Here is a 22840-nt window from a genome sequence, read left to right on the forward strand (position 1 = left end):
GCCGATTGCTCCACTGATTATTCCGATTATTTATCTCTGTTTTTCAAAAGATAACTACTTACGATAATAAGTTGAACGTTTCTTTCGAACTGAACAATCGTAAAGTCTAGTATACTATCGAAACTGCTCGTTATGAGAAACTTCCACGTTTCAGGGTCTAAGCCGAGCTAAAAATTTGCATATTCAGCCACAAAAATGGGTCAACTAAGCTGGATTAGAATCGAGAACAAAACGGGAAATTCAACCTGGGCAATACGGTGCATAAATCCATAAAAAAAATTCGCTTTTGCGAGGAAATAGCAACGTATAACTATAGTATCCACCAGGAGAGGTAGCTTTGTAAGCAACACGCGCATTCGTTGGAATGTCTGTAAAATGCTCGATAAGTAGCTGCTCGCAGCTCTTTAGCGAAACAGAACGAGAACGCGGTGAACGATAATGGCTGACTTTGCTCGGATTACTCCTTTGGAAGCGTGTAATGGACACTGATCAGTTAAGCCTGCTGGCATCCGATTATGCGAGACTTTAATGCGTCGACGAACGGGCAGCTTTCCCGAAGAAAACGAGCAGGGTAATGATCGAAACGAGAAAGCGGTATTCACGTTCCCCAGGCTGGCTCGTGTTAAAGTTAATTTGCACTTTGATTAGGACAGAATTTGCATTTCTTTCTGTATGTTAAAATCGTCTATATCGAAGCGATGTCGACATACCTTTACTGGATTTTGAATTTAAAAGTAAACCCATGTCATGAAAGATATTAGAGATGCAGTTTGACAAACATAATTTTATTAACATACGAATCATCAGAAGAAAGTTCAGAACAACGATCGAATAACGTTGGTTTCTTTCGCATCAGGAAGCATAAATAACGAAAAACAGCCAGCTTCTTGAAGCAGGTGAAACAAAAATGCGTAGGGAATGCAGAAGTTCACTATGCTACTCTATGGTTAAGAAAGATCATCTAACAATAGTAACTTTCGCCTCTTTCGAATTTTCATCAAAAGAAATCCCCTAGTCGTTAAACAATTCTCGTTCAGCGACGCTCTCGTGATTCGGTAGCGCGACTTCACCCGGCTGCCAATTTCCCCCGCATTTTCTAGCCGCTTCAGCAACGAGGTTTCCTATTGCACGGCATAGTACGAGCGCGTTGACCCGCGCTCGCACCGCCACGGATTTAAATTTAAATGGAAAAGTCCGGACACAGCACCGCTCGTACCGGTTTTTCAATTGGCCCACCGCGAGACGCCTCCAATTTTGCGAAAAGCCAGATAGGTACGCCATTCGAAGGAAGGATCTCGCCTTCTTCGTGAACAACGACTTGGAAGATTGAAAGTGTTCGAGCTGTTTGTTGTTCGCGGTTTCTGCGCCGTTTTCTGCAAGATTAGTTCGGTATTACGTGACGAAGATGATCGTTGCTGAATTAAATTCCTGTAGGAAAGAATTCAGGAGAATGATAACGTAAGAAAAATCTGTGTAATACGTGGAAGGAAGGGATTTGTCGCAGATGATCTTTTCTTCGCCGTTGACGATCTCCAAAGTAATGAAGTGCCGGTTGTGGGGAACTGTGGAACGATGGCTGCTGACTGAAGACATTTCCTCGTCCAAATTTAATCGTCGATGATAGCGAAGTTGCTTTATAGTTTGTTAAAGGTTATTGAAGTAACAGAAATGTTTAGCCATTGATAGCTGCTAACTTAGAATAAAAAACAAATTAAATGAATTAAGAAAGGACGAAATACGGAAAAGCTATAGAGAAATGCTAAGAGATACGTTCGATAAATGATGTACAATATTTTCAAGTATTTCCATGACAAGGCTGGACGTTGTTGGATTCAATAAATTGTCATTTCGTGAAATTGTTTGACATCAGAGTACCTTTGTTCCGCGAGAAAAGGGTGAGAACTTTGTCCCTTTACGCGGATTGCACAGAATCTTTCAGCGGTTGTAGAGGTTTTTCGGCTGTTTCAAAAGCTCTCGAATTGTTTGGAACAGTTTTATCCCTCTAGGAGAGGTTATTTTTAGAAAATGGAAAGTTATTCGGTTGTCGTAGCCTGCCTTAGAGATTTCGAAGGGTTCAGCCACTTTTCACCGAAATGCTTTACGACAAACATGAAAGACTATCACGTTAATGATTTACAATAGCAAAACGTTTCGAAAGGTTTCGACAAAACGATGTTTCCGGTAACAATCGTAACCAGGAGTGAGAAGGTAACGAGCTTAGGGAAATCCCATGTCTCTCGACTGTCTGAACACGGCGTCACGAAAAGGGTAATGATCCACAAAATGGAGATCGAAGCTGTTCCAACGGAAACTCGGACGGGAAAAGAGGGAGAAAAATTCAATCGAATCGAGAAACACGAAAGCTCAACGTACCATTAAAGGCTAGTCTTCGCAGGCGACAAAACTTGGTTGACCTGAAAACCCCGACTCAAGAAGAAAGACGGGAAGATCTTTCGGGAATTTGCGATATCGTGAGAGTCATCGAATGGCGTGAAACTTTATAGGAGTCAGATATCAGAAAAATTTGACGAACGTGTATGAACATATTGACGAAAGTCAGGATTCGGACATATAATTCAATATCGGATATTCTCAAATAAATTTAATTAAATCTCGAACCAGTATAATTAGTCTATGAAAGATTTTACGGATGATGAATTTTAACGAGCTGTTCATTCTTTTACCTTAATTTATTTCCCATCTTTATTTAATTAACTTCTTCGACGAAACGCTAGAAAAGTGAAGAGCTTTTAATATCAATGCAGCATTTAATCGATAATATATTTCTCAAATTTATATCGATGGCCTAGGAATCGGATTTTCGTGAATCGTGACGTCGTCTGGAACAAAGAGTCGTCAGAAAATCCGTTATAAGGGAATTATTAAAGATCGCCAACCATCGTGACCCAGATTCCTTACAGAAACTAAGGGTTTCGTCTTACTTCACCAAGAGGCTAAAGACAACGAAACCTTTCAACGGCACGAGAGCGTCCCAGGGGTGATTTAAAATCGCTTTGACCGCGTAATAAAACAGCAAGAGCCGGCCGGATCCGACGTGGGAATCACCCCGAGGGTAGTTTCGCGGGTTCTATTGGCCGATAAAACGCTCCTGTTTACCGACCTAACACAGTTAAGGACTAGAGAAACGCTGTGCTATCCGTGGTGAAGACACGATGAAATAATAGCAAATAAAACCAGCAAGAGACTGGGATTGCTTTAACCTTCGTTCCTACGAACCTTGTCCACAACTCTGTGTCGAATGTATTACCGTGGAAATCGTACGGTTTTTCTTCTTTTTTCTCGTCGAGCTGTTTAAACGCAATTCGTGCCTTTTAGTACTCGATCGACAGATTATTTATTCAACGAGCCATACTGCTCGAAATTAGTCAATTTGCATATTGCCGATTCATTTAGCTCGACAAATTTGATCGATGAACTATTATCCAATTTTTCAGTTGTTCCACCACTTGACGACTCATTATCTCGCTTTCTCGCTAATTGGTGTACTTGTTCAGCCAATTATCGGACTTTTACCTATCTTATTTTGTACCTCGTTCTATCCTGTACACCTATTTACATGTATTCGTTATTGAAAGGAATTTAAATGAAATAATTTATACGTTACTTTGCCTACTGTTAGAAGTTCTCCCCGATTGTTCTATTCGATACAATTGTGTAGTTGCTTAAAGAAAGGAACGCTTGCGAAAGACGCAATACACGGTTAGGAATGCGCAAGCCAACCTTCCACTATTTTCAATCGACCCATTATTCACTTACTTAATTAACGCTTGTCCGACCAATTTCTCGAACGGTATAACGCATTCATCGTCGATTCATTGTTCATTACTCTTTTGTCGTTGTTCGTTTGTTCCTCGGAGAGAGCAAAAATTGCAATCGAATTCGCGTCTCTGGAATCGGTGGTGAACTTTTTGAATTCTCATTGACTCTGGAAACAAGCGAAGGTTCATATAGTGTGGAAAATCAGAAATGCTGGCGAGTAATTAACAATCGATAATGCAAACGCGGAACGACGAAGGCATTGTCGCGTTATGATTTCGCGTGAAACGCGAGCGCAGCTCGGAGATTAAAATATGATGAATTAATCTAAATTAGATGGTACGGTAATTAACGCTTGGAACGAACCAGCACGGTGGCGACCAATGTCTATTCGTTGCCTTTCGAAACAGCACGTCACCATCGCGTTCAGTGCATTCACACCAGTATATTTCACGTTCACGCGTTCCTAACGGCAAATGAGGCGAAATTCAGGCCAATTTATCTCATTCTTTCGTGTCTTTAGTCGGATCTTTTCTAGGTGCTGTGATATTGTTTTCTGCTTTTTTTTTTATTAACAGCTAATACAATTTTGTTGCGGATTCCAACTACAAAATACAAACATGTGTGTGTTATCCGAGTAAAACAAAACCTATTAAAGTTTCTACATACAACTCAGGAAAGACTAATCCTTAATTAATTTCACATCGCGCCACGAATAAACCAGAAATAAACCGTTGCAAAAACTTTTTAATTAATATTTTGTTTTTTCAGAGGTCTGACAGTTTGAGAATATGTGAGAACGACATTTCTAAGACGATTAAAATAGATAAAATATATAGCGACAAAATTTCACAGACAACCAGAACAGCCTGTTTTATTCGGAAAAGGAAGGTGTGCGGGAGATAGTGCGTTAAAGTATCGCGCGGAGTAGCTTGAGCAGTCCGCCGGGGTTTTCGGCGACAATTGCATTGGCTGTTCATGCAGTTGCTGAACTTACGGCACAGTTACGAAGACAACGCGGGAAGCTCCTTTCCTTCGTATCGCGAGTATTAACCGAACACTCTGCCAGACGAATCCACCGACTTACATTACGTAACTTTCCCTCAGCGATTAAGCGACGAGCTATCGTTGCAGGCTGTACGCTTAACGCCACTATTTGTCGACTAATGAACAAACATGGGAGTAGAATTTTGTGAACTTGTATATGTTGCGGTATTTCTGTGAAAATACAATGAAGCTTAAGATGTTTCATTAACAAAGTTTAGCTTCGAAGCAGGAAGAAAAATGAATTTAAAATATGCAAAAGTTAATTTCACGGTTAAACAATTAGAAAAAGAAAATAAGCTGTTACAGGGTAAGAACGGTTTGAAAATAATATGCGAAATTTGCGTTTCTATGTCGTCGTGGCGCGCGTCGTGGCGGCCGTTGCTTCCCCGTCATTAAACTCGACCTCGTTACAAAAGCGTCACGATGCACCTCCCGACGTCTCTTCATTCCCGACATAATATTCGCGGAACGCTTCTTGGGCGTGGACGAACTTGGGCCATTATAATGTAACTTTCACTCGAGAATTCCGCTACGTCCAGGTTGTACCAGTGTTGCCTACGAAACAAACGAGAAACACACGACGTCGCAGGGGAAATCGTCTGTCCCTGACTATGTGGTGCAACGTGATGACGTTACGCGTCGTGGGAACCAACCCCGTAATCGGTGTGAGTCGATTCCACGAATTGAACATCGTGAATTTTCAGTGAGAATTAAAATACAGGTACAGCTGTCTCGATCCTCCGTCTTTAAATTTCGCAGTTACTGGTTCCATGGTGAGGCAGAAAATTAGAACGTGCAATGTAATATTTGAATAGATAATTTCTCTTTAAATAATTAATTTCGCTAGTCACAAAATGACTCAAATACCTAAACAGATATTTTAAATATATTAAACTATATTTCATATAAGTTCCGAGAACTTTCTATATATTAAAATTTCATCTATACAATTTCATTGAAATTTAATTGATTTAAAATAATTGTATCGTCACGAAATGTCCATTAAAACTCTGGTGCGCCGCTTGGTCTGATCATGTATGTTCCTATTCTACTCGCACAACCGTTCAACCTCATGCCATTCCATTTTATTTTTTTGTTTGTCCAGACTATACTTTACTTAAGCTACAAACTTACCTGGAACTGAAATATCATGAGATACGCTTCTCAGTTAAAATATTTATAAATTAAATCCACATCGAGGATATTTCTGCTCATTATCTGTCAATTCAATTTTAACGTGATACGTGATACGTGAGCTTGACTGCTTGCTGGAAACTGAACTTTCTTGGACGTTATTGAACGTACGATAGTACCACGTATATGAAGTACATTTTCTAAAGAGAAACGAAAGAAAAAGATGAGAATCTAGACGTTGAAGACGACAATAGATCTCCGGACTGAGTTTAACCGATTCTCCCTTTTGTCGCTGGTCCATCTCCGGGAATAATTCTGCGCCGAGGCACGAAACTTTTTGCTTGATTTAAAAAGGACTGGTGGCTTTTTATTCTGTTCCTTTCGCCTTCCTTCGGAGCCGAGAATAATTGATCTCGAAAGTCAGAGCAGAGTGCTACAAGGAAATTCCTCATCCGTTACGTACGAATAAAGAACGAGGCGAATTTTTCCTGCTTTCGTGCGAAATTCTTTCCTTCTCTAGGTTATCATGAAACTGGTTGCTGGAAATCTTATTGTCTTAAACGATCCTACTTAGAGAATACAAAAAATTTTTTAACTTTCAATTAATATTTTCTTTTTCTGTAACTCGTGTCTCACTTTCATGAGATTCGCAAACATTGATTCTCTATTTTCAACGAATCGAGTCAATTATCGTAGCAACGCGGCTAGAATAAAGGATCTTCACAGAGACACACTCGACGGAATGCAAAAATCCTCAATTAAGACATGGACCAGTCGGTGAAGTGGAAAGCCAGCTGTTACGTGCATTGCAGTGACCCCTTTAAAACGGTGGATCCGAGAAGCGGAACGGATCCGGGCTCGTCTAGTATCAACTCGTTATTTTATTAAGCTTATTTCCGACAGTCTTCATGCCCAGTCTTATTTACCTAAGCCGCCGCTCTTTCGCTCTTTCGCTTTATTCCCGTTTCGTTGCTCGCTGTTCGAAATTGGCGTACTCCTTTTTGAAAAGGAGAACTATCGGATCGAGCTATCGTTACGTCTTCTGTATTTAATCAGGATTCTTTTACAAATGCAGCAGGACTTTGTTAAAGTAATCCACGTATAGGAACGTATCGTTCTATCAGATGTTATTCCTCCAAACGATCTCTAGCCTGTGTCCTTAGTGAGCGACTTTCTAGTATCGTTCAAGGAACTCGATTTCATCCGACTGTGCATGCATTTAAATAGTCAAAGCACGAGGGACCGGAGAGCTGATAATTTTAATCTACGTTGCTAGTGTTGTTTGAGCTAGAAATTATTCCACTTATACCATCCGATGTTTTATCAAATTATTTCAAACGCGTGACTTTTTACAAATGAACAATCTTGAAAATTAAAAATCAGGACACAATACACTGGACGTATGATTAGGCACGATGATATTCTATTTCTTCAGTAGTTATGTAAACATTTGACTGCATGTTTTAAGTACCACATCACCATCGATTTTTCGAATACCAAGTATAGTAGCCTTGGATCGTATCACTTTATCCAATCGTATGTAGCAAAATCTTCCAGGTTCCAATATTTGCACCAGTACAATTGAACTGATGGGTCATTTATCGAAATTAGTCGAGGAAATCAGCTAACCTCGCTATTAAATTTCCCTTAAGACGCAGCAGAGAAATAGCTGTAGCTGAATTCAAAATAGCCATACGCTGAGAAGTTCGTGTCGAGTATTCGTCACTGTTCCATTCGACACTGAACTCGAATCGAAATTGTTTCGCAAGCCGGTTTCCGCAAGCGTTGACTAGAAGCCACAATTCTCTGGATAACATTAATTTCATTAGGCAATATATCGGGCTGAGGAATTCTGAGAAGCCGTGATCGATGTCCTTTCTTTGGCACACCGCTATTTCGCTCGTCCTCTAACCGATGGTTATTTGCTTGATTGTCCTAACGCAATAGTCCTCGAAAACTAATGAATTATTCATCCTGGTATTTGCGAAAGCGAGGAAGGATTAAAAATCGTGGGACGCAAAGAAACAGAGAAACAATCTAGTCTTAGTTTAGCAAATTGCGTGCTTATTCGTTTCGATAAAAGGATCGCTTCTATGCATTCGTAGTAACTGTAATCTTGCGCACCAAGTTCGCCGATCGTAAAACGTTTTGCAATGAAAGTTGCGCACGTGAAACTTTTTTCGAAGGGTCATAGAAAGAGCAACTTTTCCTCCACCAACCAACAGCGTGAAGTAATTTCTTCTCTGGCTGCTTATTTACCCTGTCGCAATCAGAAAGGCGTATCTTCCGGTTGGAGCAGGCGGAAAGTTTGGCACGCCGCTGCCGAAAACGCGAACCGATTGTCGACGAACCAGAAACTGCGGCCACGAACTTCATTTCCACGAAGCTGAAACTATTTTCCAGCGGTCGGTCGCCGTAGCGGCAACCAATGGTCGACAAAAAAGCAATTTTCCGCAGCGAACAAAATTTAATCCGTCCCATTCGCCGTTGCTTTGTTTTTAATGGATGGCCAGCTTCTCTGGGGAGGAGTAAAAATTTCATTTTTCGACTGTTTCCCTAACGTTCGTGAAAAACGAGTTCCATCGCGTTTGAACGGTTTCCATCTTGAGTCGTTAGGTCCATGATTAGATTGTTAGTTTATTGTAAGAGCAAGCTATTGTAAGTTAGTTTATTGTAAGAGCACTCTTGATTCAAGTGAAAACAGGAGAAACAGCAATTTAGTAAGAGCAGTTTTATGACTGGTACTTCACTTTATTAAGGCGAGAATACAATTCTGGCAGTAAAACAATCTTCTTGTTAATGGCGCTAATAAAAAAAAAAAGAAAAGAAACGCAAAGAGAACAAGAAGAGGATGGAGGAAGAACGGAACGTGTTTAAGATGGACCTTACGTCATGGTCGATAACAATAAGGACGAAGGAGCGGAGAAATGAAAATCGGGTGATTTGTCGGATTAACGAGCATAATAGGAAACGCCAGAGCCGCAGGAAATCGGCGTCGTTAACGAAGAAATTCACTGTCGGTCGTGATTCACGTTAATCGTCCATTAAGACTGCCGATCGAGAGGCAACATTGTCCAAGAATGAGTGTAGCTGGTCTTTAGCAACGCTAATTGTTCGTCAACCGCGTAATTTGGCTCTTTCGAAAATCCTACCCTCATTCGGAAGAAAACATAGTAGGCAATTGATGAAATTAACGACCGACGATGAAGGAGCGATGTCTCCCCCCCCCCCCTTTTTTTAACGAAGTCATTAAGTTGAGATTATGAAAGTACGAGAAGCCATTAATAAAGATGTATTTTAATTTTATACATACCTAACTACTGATGTAACTGAATGATGTAATAATGATCGTGGATAGTGAGCTATGAGATTAATTAAGTGTAAGTTTCTAACTACCAAGTAGTACAAATCCGTATCTAGTCAGACAAGACCCTATTCTATCTACCGAATCACTTCTGCTCCCAAAATCTCTACTAATTATCTTGTAATCGACGAATCGATAGCGTATAACCGAGAGAAATTCTGTCTTGAAAATTTGTTCCTACAAATACAAATTCCAGAAAACTTAAGATATATCAAAGTATATCCCTTTAGAATTGTTACCAACTCAGCTACACTTTCACACACCGTTCGGTCTTTCGTTGCCGGCAAATGGTATCAGTGGAAGCATTGCACGTCCCTTTTAGATATCATACGACTCGTTGTTTCATCCTGCAATGGCCAGAAAGGGCTGAGATGGGTGTCGGTAATTCCAGGCGAAAGGGCTCGAAGCCCGAAGAAATTGAATTACCGGCAGCTGACGTATCCAACGTGATCGAGGCTGTGGCAGAATCCGGTCTACCGTTTCGTAAATCCCTCCTGGGGCCGATAAGCAACGCATTACTGCCTCGTAGATTTCTCCATCGAGCGAATAATTGCCAAGCAGCGAGGAAACGCGACGAGTAGCTGTAGTTTCTGGCTTACGGAAAGGTTGTGGCATTGGGATTCTGCAAGTTGGGTGTGCGATGAGAAATGGGTCACCAGGGTGGTTTAAACATGCTCTTTATTCGCAAATTCAAAGTTAGATTTCAAGTAATAGCTTTCTATTTATGTTCCTCTCAAAATACAAGCTAACCTATATCTTTCAATTATCATGCGACCAATGTCTACTGCGATTGAGATGAAAGTTCATCGATGTTTCATTGAAGAGCAAACTTAACCAGTTCCGTTCGTTTTTGCTTTCAGAAGATGGGCTCTGTCCATGGCGAGGAATTACCATTCGTCTTCGGAGCACCGTTGGTGGACGGTTTCGGTCACTTCCCCAGAAACTACACCAGGTCTGAAGTAGCACTCTCCGAGAGTATCCTACAGTACTTCGCCAACTTTGTCAGAACTGGGTGAGTAGAGTTCTTGATCGATGGTTGAAGCGCTAGTTCTACCTACCGACCCTACGCTTTTTCTTATGAACATCAAACTGATTAGCTAAGGATGCTTCGCATTTTCATTACTGATATCTTACTATTTGAACATGAGATAAGAAATCGTCTTACAAGTAAAAATTTTAATACGACTTCGATCTTTAAGATCCTGCTGAAGAAAACCGACTTTCAGCTTGGAAAGTATTACTTTTTCTTTTAGAACGTTTGTACGTAAGAATTCTCACTTTTGTTCGGAATAACTCTCGGAAGATAAAATAGCGAAGCTTTAGGACATAAAAATGAAAAATCATCGATGCAGCGGTAAATCATTCTCCGAACTCTTCTGTTTGGGATGTCGTGATAAAGTTGTCGTAGGTATTATTTCCTTAGCCTCGGGTGAACCGCGCGAAAATAATCATTTTCTTCTCCACGACGGCGACCATTCAACGATGGTTGAATTTTGATCTGAGAGCGGGCCCCAATGCAAACTAATTCTTTCACCTTTTGAATCAACAGCGACGTGGCACCACTTGCGCGGAATCAATTTGCGATCCGCGGGACGAACGAAAAAAAAAAATGCGGAAAAAGATGAGAGAGAGATGCGGATCGCGTCACCGAAAGGTCTGATTTTCCATATTCATGAACGATGTGGGCCGAAGAGCAAAAAGAAACGAAGTATGCCGGACGATGACAGAGAGGGAACAGACGAGGCCGAGGATTAGTGCGAAAATATTTTTCAAATACCATCGCAGCGGCGGCATTCTACGCTTGCGCCGAATTTCTGATCGAGCCACGGATTGACGATATTCAAATTTACGGATTAACGAAGAACAGCGAACGCGGAGGGCGCAATTTACTCTTCATACCGGTGGCTAGCGCATCGAGATTCAAGGCATTTTTCAATCGCGAAATTAAATACAAGGGATTTTAAAGTGGTTCTTTGATATATGCCAGTGGTTTACAAAGGTTTGTGCAAAATTGGAAAAACCCAACGCTTTTTTTTCTGTTTTCCGAGAGCTGAAATATAGGTTTATCTCGTGGAAAAATGAAAGTATGGAATTTAAATTTACGAATGAAAAAAATTGCATTTCCCGTGGTGTTATATCGCCGAGTTCCCACGATCGTGTTTTACGAATGAATTATATTTTTATTATCGCGTCTTTATCCGGTGCGAAATTGATACAGGATCAACAGATGCAAATCGATAACAGTCGAGCAAAACTACGATACGGACACGCTTACATATTCAAAAAGGTCCCAATGAAACATTTATGAGTGTAATTGAGAATTTACCTGGACATCGAACACAGGTTTACGCCGACTGAATCTTTTTCCCTGTTTTCTTCCGCTTCGAAACGTTCACGCGGCTATAATTATTGTTATTTTTGCTACCGGTTTTGCGGTTTGCACCATCGGACACCATTGATTTCAGTTCGATTGATTTCATTCCACCGAGTTTTTAAATATTCGATTCGTTATAGTTGACCAGGTTGTATTTTACGAAATTGAATCACGCTTTCGTCAGTCTACTCGATTCGAAACAGGGCCAATATTTTTCGTGGCGCGGTCTCTGTTAATTAAAGCCTGTTGGCACTTCCTGATCAACCGTAGCTTTTAAAAAATGAATGGTAATTTTTTATGACGGTGACCGACTTCTAAAGTCTGCTCTTCGTGAGCTTTAAGGTTACGATTAAAACATTAAACAGGAAGCTGCCTTCCTTCCGAGTGCTTCCACTTAATGAGTTCGCGTTAATATCCTTTCTTTTGTATTTTACATTCGTCGCAGGGAACTGTGTCAATTTTCTACCAAACCATTCTTTTCACGAGTACCACCTCGATTTTTCGTCGCTAGTTCAAAGAAGTCCTCGTGATACAAAGAAACGTGCAATAACGATTTAAAACTTTTTACCTACCATTCGAACATTCCGACAATTATTAATTAAATCATTTCATTTCAACATTCATTTCCATCTCTCTGAATTCTTCATTGTTAGGATTCTTACGTTAGCTACATCGAAACTCGTTACGTGCAACGAAAGCAATCGTAAAATTAGAGAAATGCCATAAATGCTCGAAAACTGTTCGAAATTGCATTTATTGGACATAAGTATCAAATAACAATTAATCGCATAACCGGTGCATGTTCGTCAGCACGTTCTCTGCGGCAAGAAGACGTACAATAACAAGAAGTAATTTCGATTACGAGTTTAGATACAGCCACGTACATGGGAATCCTACGTGATACTCTGGCCATTACAGTGTTGCAGGTTTCCCAACGTGACACAGATGTCTGGAAACATTTTTTGTTTCACAGTCAGCAACAATCAAATTTTAACAGAACTGTGAAATTTCTTCTTGGAAGAAACGCGTAACAAAACTTCAAATTACTTGTTAAATTACTAACATTCTAGATTTTCTATATAATTAATCACGGTCGAAGGAGCAATAGTACCGCTTTGTTAAATTGTTGGTACTTTGCCTTCCCTTTTCATCAAATTCGCCTCTCTCTTGCCTCTTCTACATATCAAATTTCCGCATTGTTTTATACGAATTCCACAAAGTCTTGCTCATCTAATGAAAGTACCACGTGTGTTCGCTGTTAAGAAAAATATAATACAAGGGTAGAACTATTGTACCCTCAAACATCTTCCATAAAGAACACAGACTTTGCTGAAATATCTCGCATTCCTTGTTGAAATTTTTCTTCAGCAGTGCTATGCATGAATAAACTCATAAAGTGGCTACGAAAAAACGAGCCATTTTTCCAATCGTCTGATTCACTGTTTACATGAGTGACTAATGTTCTTCTAACGCGCGCCATTTTTCGCCGTCCCATTTGGTATAAATATTCTCGCGTAGAAATATTCTTTTTAACCATGTTAATGCATCACGTAGACGTTTCTACGGAGGGGACAATGACATTTTTCGGCAACAATGATTCAGCGTTTTATCACAGCGTATGTATATGGCTACATCTCTAAATAAACCGAAAGAATGAAAAGAGTAGATTTGTCTGTGAAACTGGCAAGTCATTGACGACACGTGCGAAAATTCACCTCCTTTTATATCTTTTCTTCTCTTTACACTCGCTCTTCCACCGCATTTTTTCTATTTCCATGTCAACCATTGTCCCATCTCTATTTTTCTGTCCGGGACCTCGTGTAGTTCTCCCTGTATCTCGTTGCTCTTGCCACTCTTCCTCGTGTTTCTCTCCTCTGTATTTTTCTTCATTTCACTAAATTCTTGTTTACTCTTCTCTCTGAAATCACCGCTTTCACATTCTTGCCCGCTATGTTTCTCTATTTCGGTTTCTACCGCTATATGCTTCTCTCCAAGGTCTTCTGAGACTCCGTTTTTCTATATTTTTCTGTAGCCCGTCAAGTTCTTCCGTATCCTCTTTTGTCTCTTTATCACGCCCTTTCTCGTTCTACAATTTCTCTGTTTTCGTTTCTATCATTTCCCCTCTCTTTTTTACCCTTTGCCACGTTATAGTTTTTTCCCTCCTTGTCGACCAACCACGCATGAATATGCAAACGCGAGCTCGAAGCAAACCGATAATATTTCAGTGCGGCTCTCGCTTCGGGGGACGTAAATTTCACTTTGTCGATACATCCACGAAGCACATAGACACCTTTTTCGCCTGTGCGCGTGTACAAGCACACCCGTGGCCAGGCAGTAATGTCGTGAATTGATACGCGGTAATACGATTTTCGTTTGCGGTGGTAGCGATCTATGATCGTGCCTCTAACGATCGACAAAGCGCGGTACAAGTGAAATAGGGGCGATTTTCCCCGAGTATTGCACGACGGGGAGTGAATTCGTAGATTCTGTACTCTCGCGTGGCTATCTTTCATCCGACGGTCGATATTTTCCGCGGTCGGCTGGTTTTTCGTTTTAAAGGAACTCGCTTAGATGACGTTCAGGGGAAATCTGTGGAAATTCGCGTGGAACTACGAAACAAATCGAGTCTGGCTTGGAATAATACAGATTATCTACTGCGTACCCCTAAGGCAAATAGAAAATTATTTCGCTCCCTTACTATTTCACGAAATTAATATCACTGAAGTTGACCAGCGGAAACTTGCGTTTCAGATGTTTGCTTTATCAGATCCTAAAGAAACATCTTCTCTGGAAACGTGGAAACTCCTGTCCAAAAGCTTGAACGATCCCTTGTTAAACCTAATATCCAGATAAGTCAGTTATCAAATCCGAGGTAGCCTTTGATACAATATGATCAAGTATTATACGACCCTTAACAGGAACCTTCCATCTTCCGTAGGAATATTTCAAAGGCTGTATCGCAATCGACGAAAAGAGTCTATTGTCTACTGAAAGCGACTGGAGATGGGTATTTTACATTAAAACCACATCAAGAATACAGATGGAGAGCGGATGATGAAAATTTCAATTCGTTCACCGCGACTGATGTTCTGTGTTCATGTATTATTACCGGATCTTGGGGATTCCGGAGAAGGAGAAACGATAAGGACGGAGAGTTTCGTTTTCAACCTGTGTATCAGGCCGCGGACCAGTCTCCGGGGAAGAAGCTGCCGAGGATTATAGGAAAATTGGATGACTTCCTCGTAAAGGAGTGTTCGACCAAATGTGCTGTTTCCGGTGTGCGACACGATCGTGCCAACGTAGCTGATCCTTCTCTCATAGACCATCTGCGTGGTCGAACGTGACGTCGAACATCGCAAATGGAATATCGATGAGCGGAATGTTTTACGCAGCGAAAGAATATCTTTTTCCTCATTCGCGATTATCTACGCGGGGCCTGCACGAATCTGGAAATACTTGGTGATGGATTTCGAGAATTTAATGGGATTCCGAGATCTTTCTATTCGAAGAAATTTGGAATGTACATTTTGCTTGTTGGAAGCGAAGGAAAGATTTTCCGAGTGATAGATTTCTAAGATATCCACAGAAGATTCGATAGAAATTGCTTTTCGAAGGAAACGACGAAGGCTAGATATAGAAGACGGATTCTTTTCTATCTGTTTTCCTTTTTCGCCCCTGTAAAACATAAAATGCAGCTGACACGGGCTAAAGCCCGATTAACGGATAACACGATACATTGAATTCAACCGGGCTAAACCTTACGTCTGATATTTTGTGTCCCATCGAATTCGTGTTCCCGAATAATCCTATCGACGGCTCGTAATTTTTGCGCACCGTCGCGGCCCGCCCAAAATAAACGATCGATTTATCGCGATGAAAGCGGCGCGATTTTCATTGGATACAAAAGATCGATTAAAGCTTTTGCGGAGGCAAAGATATAGCCGAAATATTGAACTCAAACGGTCAATAGCACGTTTACACATATTTCTTTTCTGTTCTAGTTGCGGAAAAATGTTATATTCGCCTTTTATTCGGCAAAGATATTTTATATCAAATTTCAATAACACGAATTTTCTAGCTTTCCGTATTCCTTTGGTAAATGAATAAACTGTCAGAAAATTGTAAAGTGGACGGTACTAAAATAATACGAACTATTCGCGTGACTGTTTCGATCGAGGATGAGTACGTGTCGGAACAAAGTACGTCTTCGAAAACGTACATTTCGGATCGTTAAATCCCATGATCTGGATTCTCTGTTTTTTTTACTCTCCTCTTCCTCGCTTTTCCCGCTGGGGAGCAATTAAAATCACCTGGCCGTGGGTGAAAGGGCACGCGTCCGAATTCCGCTTCGAACCAGATTTGATTCGACTCGCAATCAGCACGCAGTGATTGCTAATTCGGCCTGGAAACGAGCATCCACTCGTTCCATCCACTACTTTTTGATCGTTCGTTTAATTAACGAGCAGAAAATAGTCGACGTTTCGTCGCTTATAGGGCCAGAGTGTCGGATTATGCACACAAGCACGATTTTCACACGAAAAATCGTCCTCTTCCGAGCCAAGCGCAAACTGATTTCTGAACTTACTTTTCCGTGACAGGATCGATTTAGCCTATAAAAGACAATTTTCAATCAAATCCTTTTTTTTTTACATACTGCATCGTTTCAGACGATGGATAAGTAATTCGCTATCGGTATGAAAGCTAAAAATTTAAGATAAGATGCAATTAGGATGAAGACTTCATCCATCATCTTATATCTACAGAAAAAGATGAAAAATTCTGAGAATATTTATAAATTCCGCTTGATTTTCATGAAAGACACTATTCAGTATCGCGAAAACGAGATCGTTTCTGATAAAGTCGTACGAAAATTACTCCTATTACCTATTAGAACGCGAGCATGATTCTTACTCCTATCGTTAATCATGAACTAAACGAGGACAAATACAAACACATCAAAAGCCTGGTTGTTTGTGTAATATCTAAATAAAATTAGCATTTAAACGGACTAGACCGAATGGAGTTATCCAGGACAGCGGTTTGCGAACAAAGAGATAACGAAATTTCGATTTCCGGCAATCCGGCTATCTTTCATGCACATGCCGGGATGAACCGCACGGATTCGCTTTTGAAATTGCTTTTTATCGCGACCACGATGCATTTTGTTTTATTTAGTAGATCGCTGTACTATCGTAGATATCGTTTAATCCCGATCGAGAACGAGCAAATTATGTCGCAACGTGTACCGTGCGGTTGGAAAAAACGTTTCCAACAATGTTCAACAGCATAAATTAAAGTTACCGTCGCGTTTAAAATCGTTTAAAATCATTATTGCGCGATAATATTCTTCCGTTGACCCCGGTTGCATTGTGGACTAAACACTCGACGAGGCAAACAAGAACGAGAAAAGTGGACTTCCCACGATACTCTTCTCCACGGTGACTCGATTTTCAAGACAGAATACACAGGGGGTACTCGTGCATTCTTCGTGGAAAAAGAAGGCAAAGAACCAGCGTAGAAGAAAAAATGGAGCTCTAGACGGCCCTCTCTTGGCCGGCTACTCGAGCGCGAATCGAGCGTGACATATTTACTTCCGTTCCGGTTTTTGCTCGAAAGCAAGGAGCGCCTCGGTGGCAAACTTTCCGAGTAAATTTCAATCCATGATTCTTGCTCGATCCAACCTCGATCCCGTCCCTTTCTTCTCTCTCCGTCTATGACTCCCAGGCAAATGGAGGAGTTTCGCAACCCTATGACTTTCCACTTCGAGAAAGTCGTTCGTTGTGTTCGACGTACGCGGCCTGTTACTACTTGCTCTGGAAACGATTTAAGCCGATGTTTCGTCCAGTTTCCGGTTTCCTCGACTCTGTCCTCCTTTTCATTCTCTTTTGAGAAGGATAAAGGAAAGAAGGAAGGGAAGAGTAGGTGGGCGGTTGGGGGGAAAAACTAAAGAGAAACCAGTAAACTGTCGATTCAAGGATCAGTCACGTGTAACCTTAGCTAACTTTATCGTCCATCGTACGATCGAGTTCAGCGTCCGATTTCTCCGGACGACACACGAGGAATTACCATCAGTCTCTTTCTCTTTCGCGTATATTTCTCACCAAGCCGAGCGACCGGTAGTTTCGAATAGCGAAGACGAGCTCCCTAGAAAAAAATGTAATTCTGCGTCGAATCGACTGGAAGAAACGCTCGTGCTCGACGTTGTTCCGCGGTTTTTCTCGCAAACGATAAAGAACGTATGCGGCATTTTTTAAAGAAACCTTCTTTATCCGAATTAATCGTAATAGTTCGATCGTAATCTTTGCTACAAAACTGTCCTTATCTAACCTTTTTTTACAATGATGTTGAAACGCACTGCAAACATTATCGATACTGTTTGCAGAGGAACTTTGTCTCCTCTGTGAAGAAGAAAAAGCACAGAGGACGGGAACGAGAAGAAGAAGAAAAAGAAGACGGGGAAACATGCACAAGAGAGACATCGTCTCTGAGCGAGAAATTTGCTCGAACGAGTTTCGAGACATAACCTTGACAAAAGCCTTATTCTGGGACCCGGCTCTTTCTCTTTGAGAGGAGAAAAAGTCTCTGGACGAAGAGAAGAGCATCCACGTCGTCTGGCCGAGCTTTGTACCACGTCCCAGCAATCTACCACACGGTGCAATCTCTATTTGAATGCGCTCTCCATTTCCATTATTGGCAAGAAACTTTCATTCCCTCTCATCCCCTCGTCCCTCCATTACCATACGTACAGTGATAAAACCAGTGTCTGTAACCGTCACCGAGCGGGTGCGAAAATCTTGCGCGAATTCGTCGTAATCTACAGAGGGGAGATACAAATTGCCATACGATAACAGAGATAGCTGGTAAACTGAATTTTATTTGCTGGATACGACACGCTTCCTTCGTCGAGCCTGAATCAGCAATTCTTAGTTTCTCGAGTGATTTATAAAACCCGACTGTGTTTGATAGGACGGAAGTTTCGATGAGACATTGGTCGAAGTTATCGAGGGGCAAAGCTGTCACTTGTAAGGAAGCAGGAAAGAGAGATTCAATGACATAAGATAATTCGTGAACAAGTTATCGCAAGTAACAAAGGATCAACGATAGTATGGGGTATCCATCATCTCTGTCAATTACACGGAATAGAGGATGACGAGGGAGAAGAAAAAAATGCCGACTAAACCAGCATGGTCCAGGAAGGCCAGCGTGACGAGATGAATCCAGGTGAGCAGAAGGGATAATCCCACGGAGTTAGCGTCAGTCAGGGCTGAATTACGACGTGTGATGGCATGGGGTCGGCCCTATTTGCCGTAAATTATGATAAACTACGTTACCAGTAGAGCGATAATAAATACGAAATCGATATCGTAGGTATTTGAAATTTGTGAGCCCGTGTACGCGGCCGAACAACGTTACCGTATAATAAGCTATTATCTGGAGATATCAAAGGGGCTATAATTGCTCACGGCAGGGATGGGGTGGGAATGGGTTGAGGGGTGGGATGACCGATGAAATTAACCTTGTCCCGTAACGTGCTAATGCGATTGCAAAGTTTTAAGTGCGCTCCTCCGCGTTATTTATTACATGGTCCAGCTTTAATGGACAACGACATTGATTCTAACACCTATCACTGGATTTATGATGTTTAAACACAGCTGATACATTAACGACGATTACTTTGCGTGTTGGCTAACAGTAATTGTTCAATGAAACGAGAAGAATACGTTGCTCGATAATGAATACTAAGAATGAAGAAATATTCAGGTAGAATAGTCTGCAAATACTCTGTTATAAATATTTTCGAGCAGGCACGTCGTCCACGAAGAATAGTTGCAATATGTCTACTAGATGTCCATGTAGTTGTTGCTCTGGGTTGGATATACAGGAAAAAGAGGAAGAGAAGATAGAAAAGAAAGGACCGAAGAAAGTGAAGTCGTAAGAGGAAAGGCAGACGGAGGAAAAAGAAAAGGAGAATAGAAGAAAGGAAGAGAAAAAACCAAGCGACGGAAGAAAGCCAACAGAAACCATGTGTCGGGGTGAAAGCATAATTTTCTTTTATTACTACGGAAACCGCCCTCGTCGAGACCTACCAATTTCGTCTTCAAAAAATCAACCCCCACGGATTCTACTATGATCGATTCTACACGTAATTGCACCGTGAAACCAGAAGAACAATCTCCATTCTTCGAAGGTCAGGAAGATCGAATGCTTTAATACAGGTCTCACCCTACGCTGTTTTCGGGAGCGCAGGGCGAAGGGCATTAAGGACAGTTTCGAGGGGTCGTTGTCACGTATGTCTGTATTATACTGTGTTTGCCAGCGGATTACGAGAGTAAAGTACGCCAGTGCCGCGACACTGTTTGCGATTGCCACGTTCGCGGTTATTGGGCCGCCGTAACGTTTAGTCCGCGCGATTATGCTAAATTATTGTTTACAGGCACCGTATCCTATACGTCTATTTACCATGGACTAGCCGCTGGCCGGTCGTTAATGCCGTGCCAGCTGGTCATGCGCGATTCTCACCGAGACGAAAAGCAAATTGCCACGAAATTATCGCAGTTTGATGATTTAGGAGGCAATATGGTAGAAATTGACGAGTTTAGACTTTGTTGTGAGGCAATTTGTGAAAAATAAAGAAAAAGAAAAGAAAGAAAGTGAAAAATAAGAGAAAGAACATTACAGAAGTAATAGCTGCTAAATAGTAGTTGCAAAATTATTCTCTTGTTTTTCCTCGGTTGTAAACTCGACAAATCTGGTTTACAAGATTTTTATAAGATATACTGTAAGTACTGATACTACCTCAACCTAGCAAAGAGTCGCGACTAGAGAGAAGATTATTGGCGAAACTTGGAAGCGTGGAATACTCAGCGGTGATACCAGTTTCCAGAAAAGTTTTCCGCATCAGTTTATATCATTTTCTTGGCTCTCCGGAAGCAGCATCGTAAAGTAAAACTAGCTAGAGCAAAACAGATACTAGCAGAGGAGTGTGAAGAAGAGTCGAAACGTGACGAAAAAAGTGGCGGAGAAGTGCAGAGATTTTAACAAGAGGAAGGAACTTCATCGAGGAAAGGAAATAAGCATATAAACTTAAGAAAGAATATAGGGTTACAGTCTGGAGCCAGGGAATTGTTGCTTAATGCAATGCTATGTTAGTGATCATGTAAAAAAATGCTGGATGGGAACAAAGTGGACGATAAAGCATAGAATCGAAGAATATATCAAAAGTGCTATTACGCGTAATGATTTACTCGTGACTTGCTACGAAGTATTCAAATAGAGCCAATTTACCGGACTTAAAAGTTCAGTCAGATTGCATAAACTATTCGGTCAAATCTTCAATCGCGAGCATCGGAGAGCATAATTTCTTCACAGCTTTGTGCCTGAGTCCTTTACACGGAGCACCAAATGTTCTTTGGGAATTCCGCAAACCCCTCTCTACCGTAGCTTGCAACAGGTAAGTCGGCGGTTAGATGGGTCTTCCTCTCTTGCGGTATGCATAATGGATGGATGGATCGAGGGGTGGCACAGGGCGGTACAGAGAAAGCGAATCAATAGATGCTACGAGGTTACCGCGCGAGCGACGAAGAGAAGCTGAGATCGGCTCGTAGAAAAAGGAAGGGAACGACGAGATCTCGATAATTCCGGTGGATAAAGAAATTCCTTGCAGGGCGAGCAATATGTCATGAATTTGCTACCAATGATGTAAAATGTCAAAAATCGAAAAGAATTTTTTAAAAGATTCCTAGAAGTACAGAGATCGTTTGGATAAAATACATATAACAGACATATTGAGAAAATGGATAGAGCGCTCTTCTTTTTCAGTCGTATAATTCCGAATTCGACCTATCGCCAACATTAGATGCCATTATATCGTAAGTTAATTGACAATTGACCGAACATTGTGAAAACGAGCACGTGATTTCGTGCAACGAATTCGGCACCGGTGGCACGACACACGCCAGATGGCTCGATCGTAACATGCGACTTATTACGTGCTCCACGTCCATTAGCTGTGTCGTTTAAATTGCAAATAACGCTCCAATAAGAGACAACAAAGTTTTACCGTGTCGTGCTATCGGCAACTTTGCTCGAATCTAAATGTTACTAATTACGCGAAGCGAAACATTTAACGATGACTAGCCAATAGCTACCCCTTCAAGGTTTACATGCGCGTGACAAAGGGGTAATTACGCCGTGTACCTAGTTAACAAGGCTTTCCGTTAAGAATCGTAACAGTCACTGATTGCTACGGATATCGCAAAACCCTTGCAACCATCCGATATCGTGAAAACTTTGGCGAATATATATGAAATGAAATGTAATCGGTACCTAAAAAACAGAAGAATTTGAAGTTTTATAGAAATTTAATTAACTCAATCACGATAACCCATGCCGGAATATCATTCGCTAAATTTACCGAGCAATTTTACGCGTATCGTTTCAGTGACGTTCAATAGCAACCGGAATTCGATTAATTCTGCGTTCTATCGGCTTGTGAGTGTACGATTTAGAACTGCAAAAGCTCCATGGTTAATGGGCACGATATTATTTCGATGTCCATTGAGCGCGTCGTTCGATTACTATCAGCGACGTTTTTCTGTTCATAGATGTCGCAAGATTGCTAAACGCTTCTGCAAAGTTTGAAATTTCACGCGTACCGGTACAACAGTAGCCGGGAATTCCGCATCGATGGCGCGCAAATGAATGGGTTAATTCAATAATAAATCAGCGGGTCCGGTTGTTCAGTGACGCGTGAATTCCATTATTAACCCTAGCAAACGCGCAAGTGCGATCATTGCTGTAACATTAACAGGCTATAAAATACTATAAGTACCACGGTGCGTTACCTTTTAAATTAAACAGAGTTTCCGGAATCCTACTATAGAAAAACATGCAAATTTTATGGGACATTTTCTTCGGAACGATGTAGAGCTGGTCGAGACAATTTTACCGCGTGCACGAAACCGTTGATAGCAATTTACGGGGCACAGAGATCCAGGTAGCGCGTAATTGAGCTTCGTACCGCCCGCTGTTGCGTTATCATTCTCTAAACGCATTTCGTAAACGGAAACCGAGCAGATTTTGTGACCACGTTTCGCGTTATGAAACTGACGATATGACGACCGCATTAGCGACATCACTCCGTT

General features: G+C 41.3%; 1 protein-coding gene across 2 annotated transcripts in view; it reads left to right on the forward strand.

The window, feature by feature from the left end:
• LOC100649264 (neuroligin-4, X-linked) overlaps positions 1–22840 on the forward strand; it is a 261737-nt gene that overhangs the window by 185445 nt on the left and 53452 nt on the right. For both annotated transcript variants that reach the window (XM_003397768.4, XM_012311998.3), the window contains exon 9: positions 10183–10334. In XM_003397768.4, coding sequence (XP_003397816.1) covers positions 10183–10334 — 152 coding nt within the window. The remainder of the gene's footprint in view (positions 1–10182; positions 10335–22840) is intronic.

This window comes from Bombus terrestris, chromosome 9, assembly GCF_910591885.1.
Source record: "Bombus terrestris chromosome 9, iyBomTerr1.2, whole genome shotgun sequence".
Lineage (NCBI taxonomy): Eukaryota > Metazoa > Arthropoda > Insecta > Hymenoptera > Apidae > Bombus > Bombus terrestris.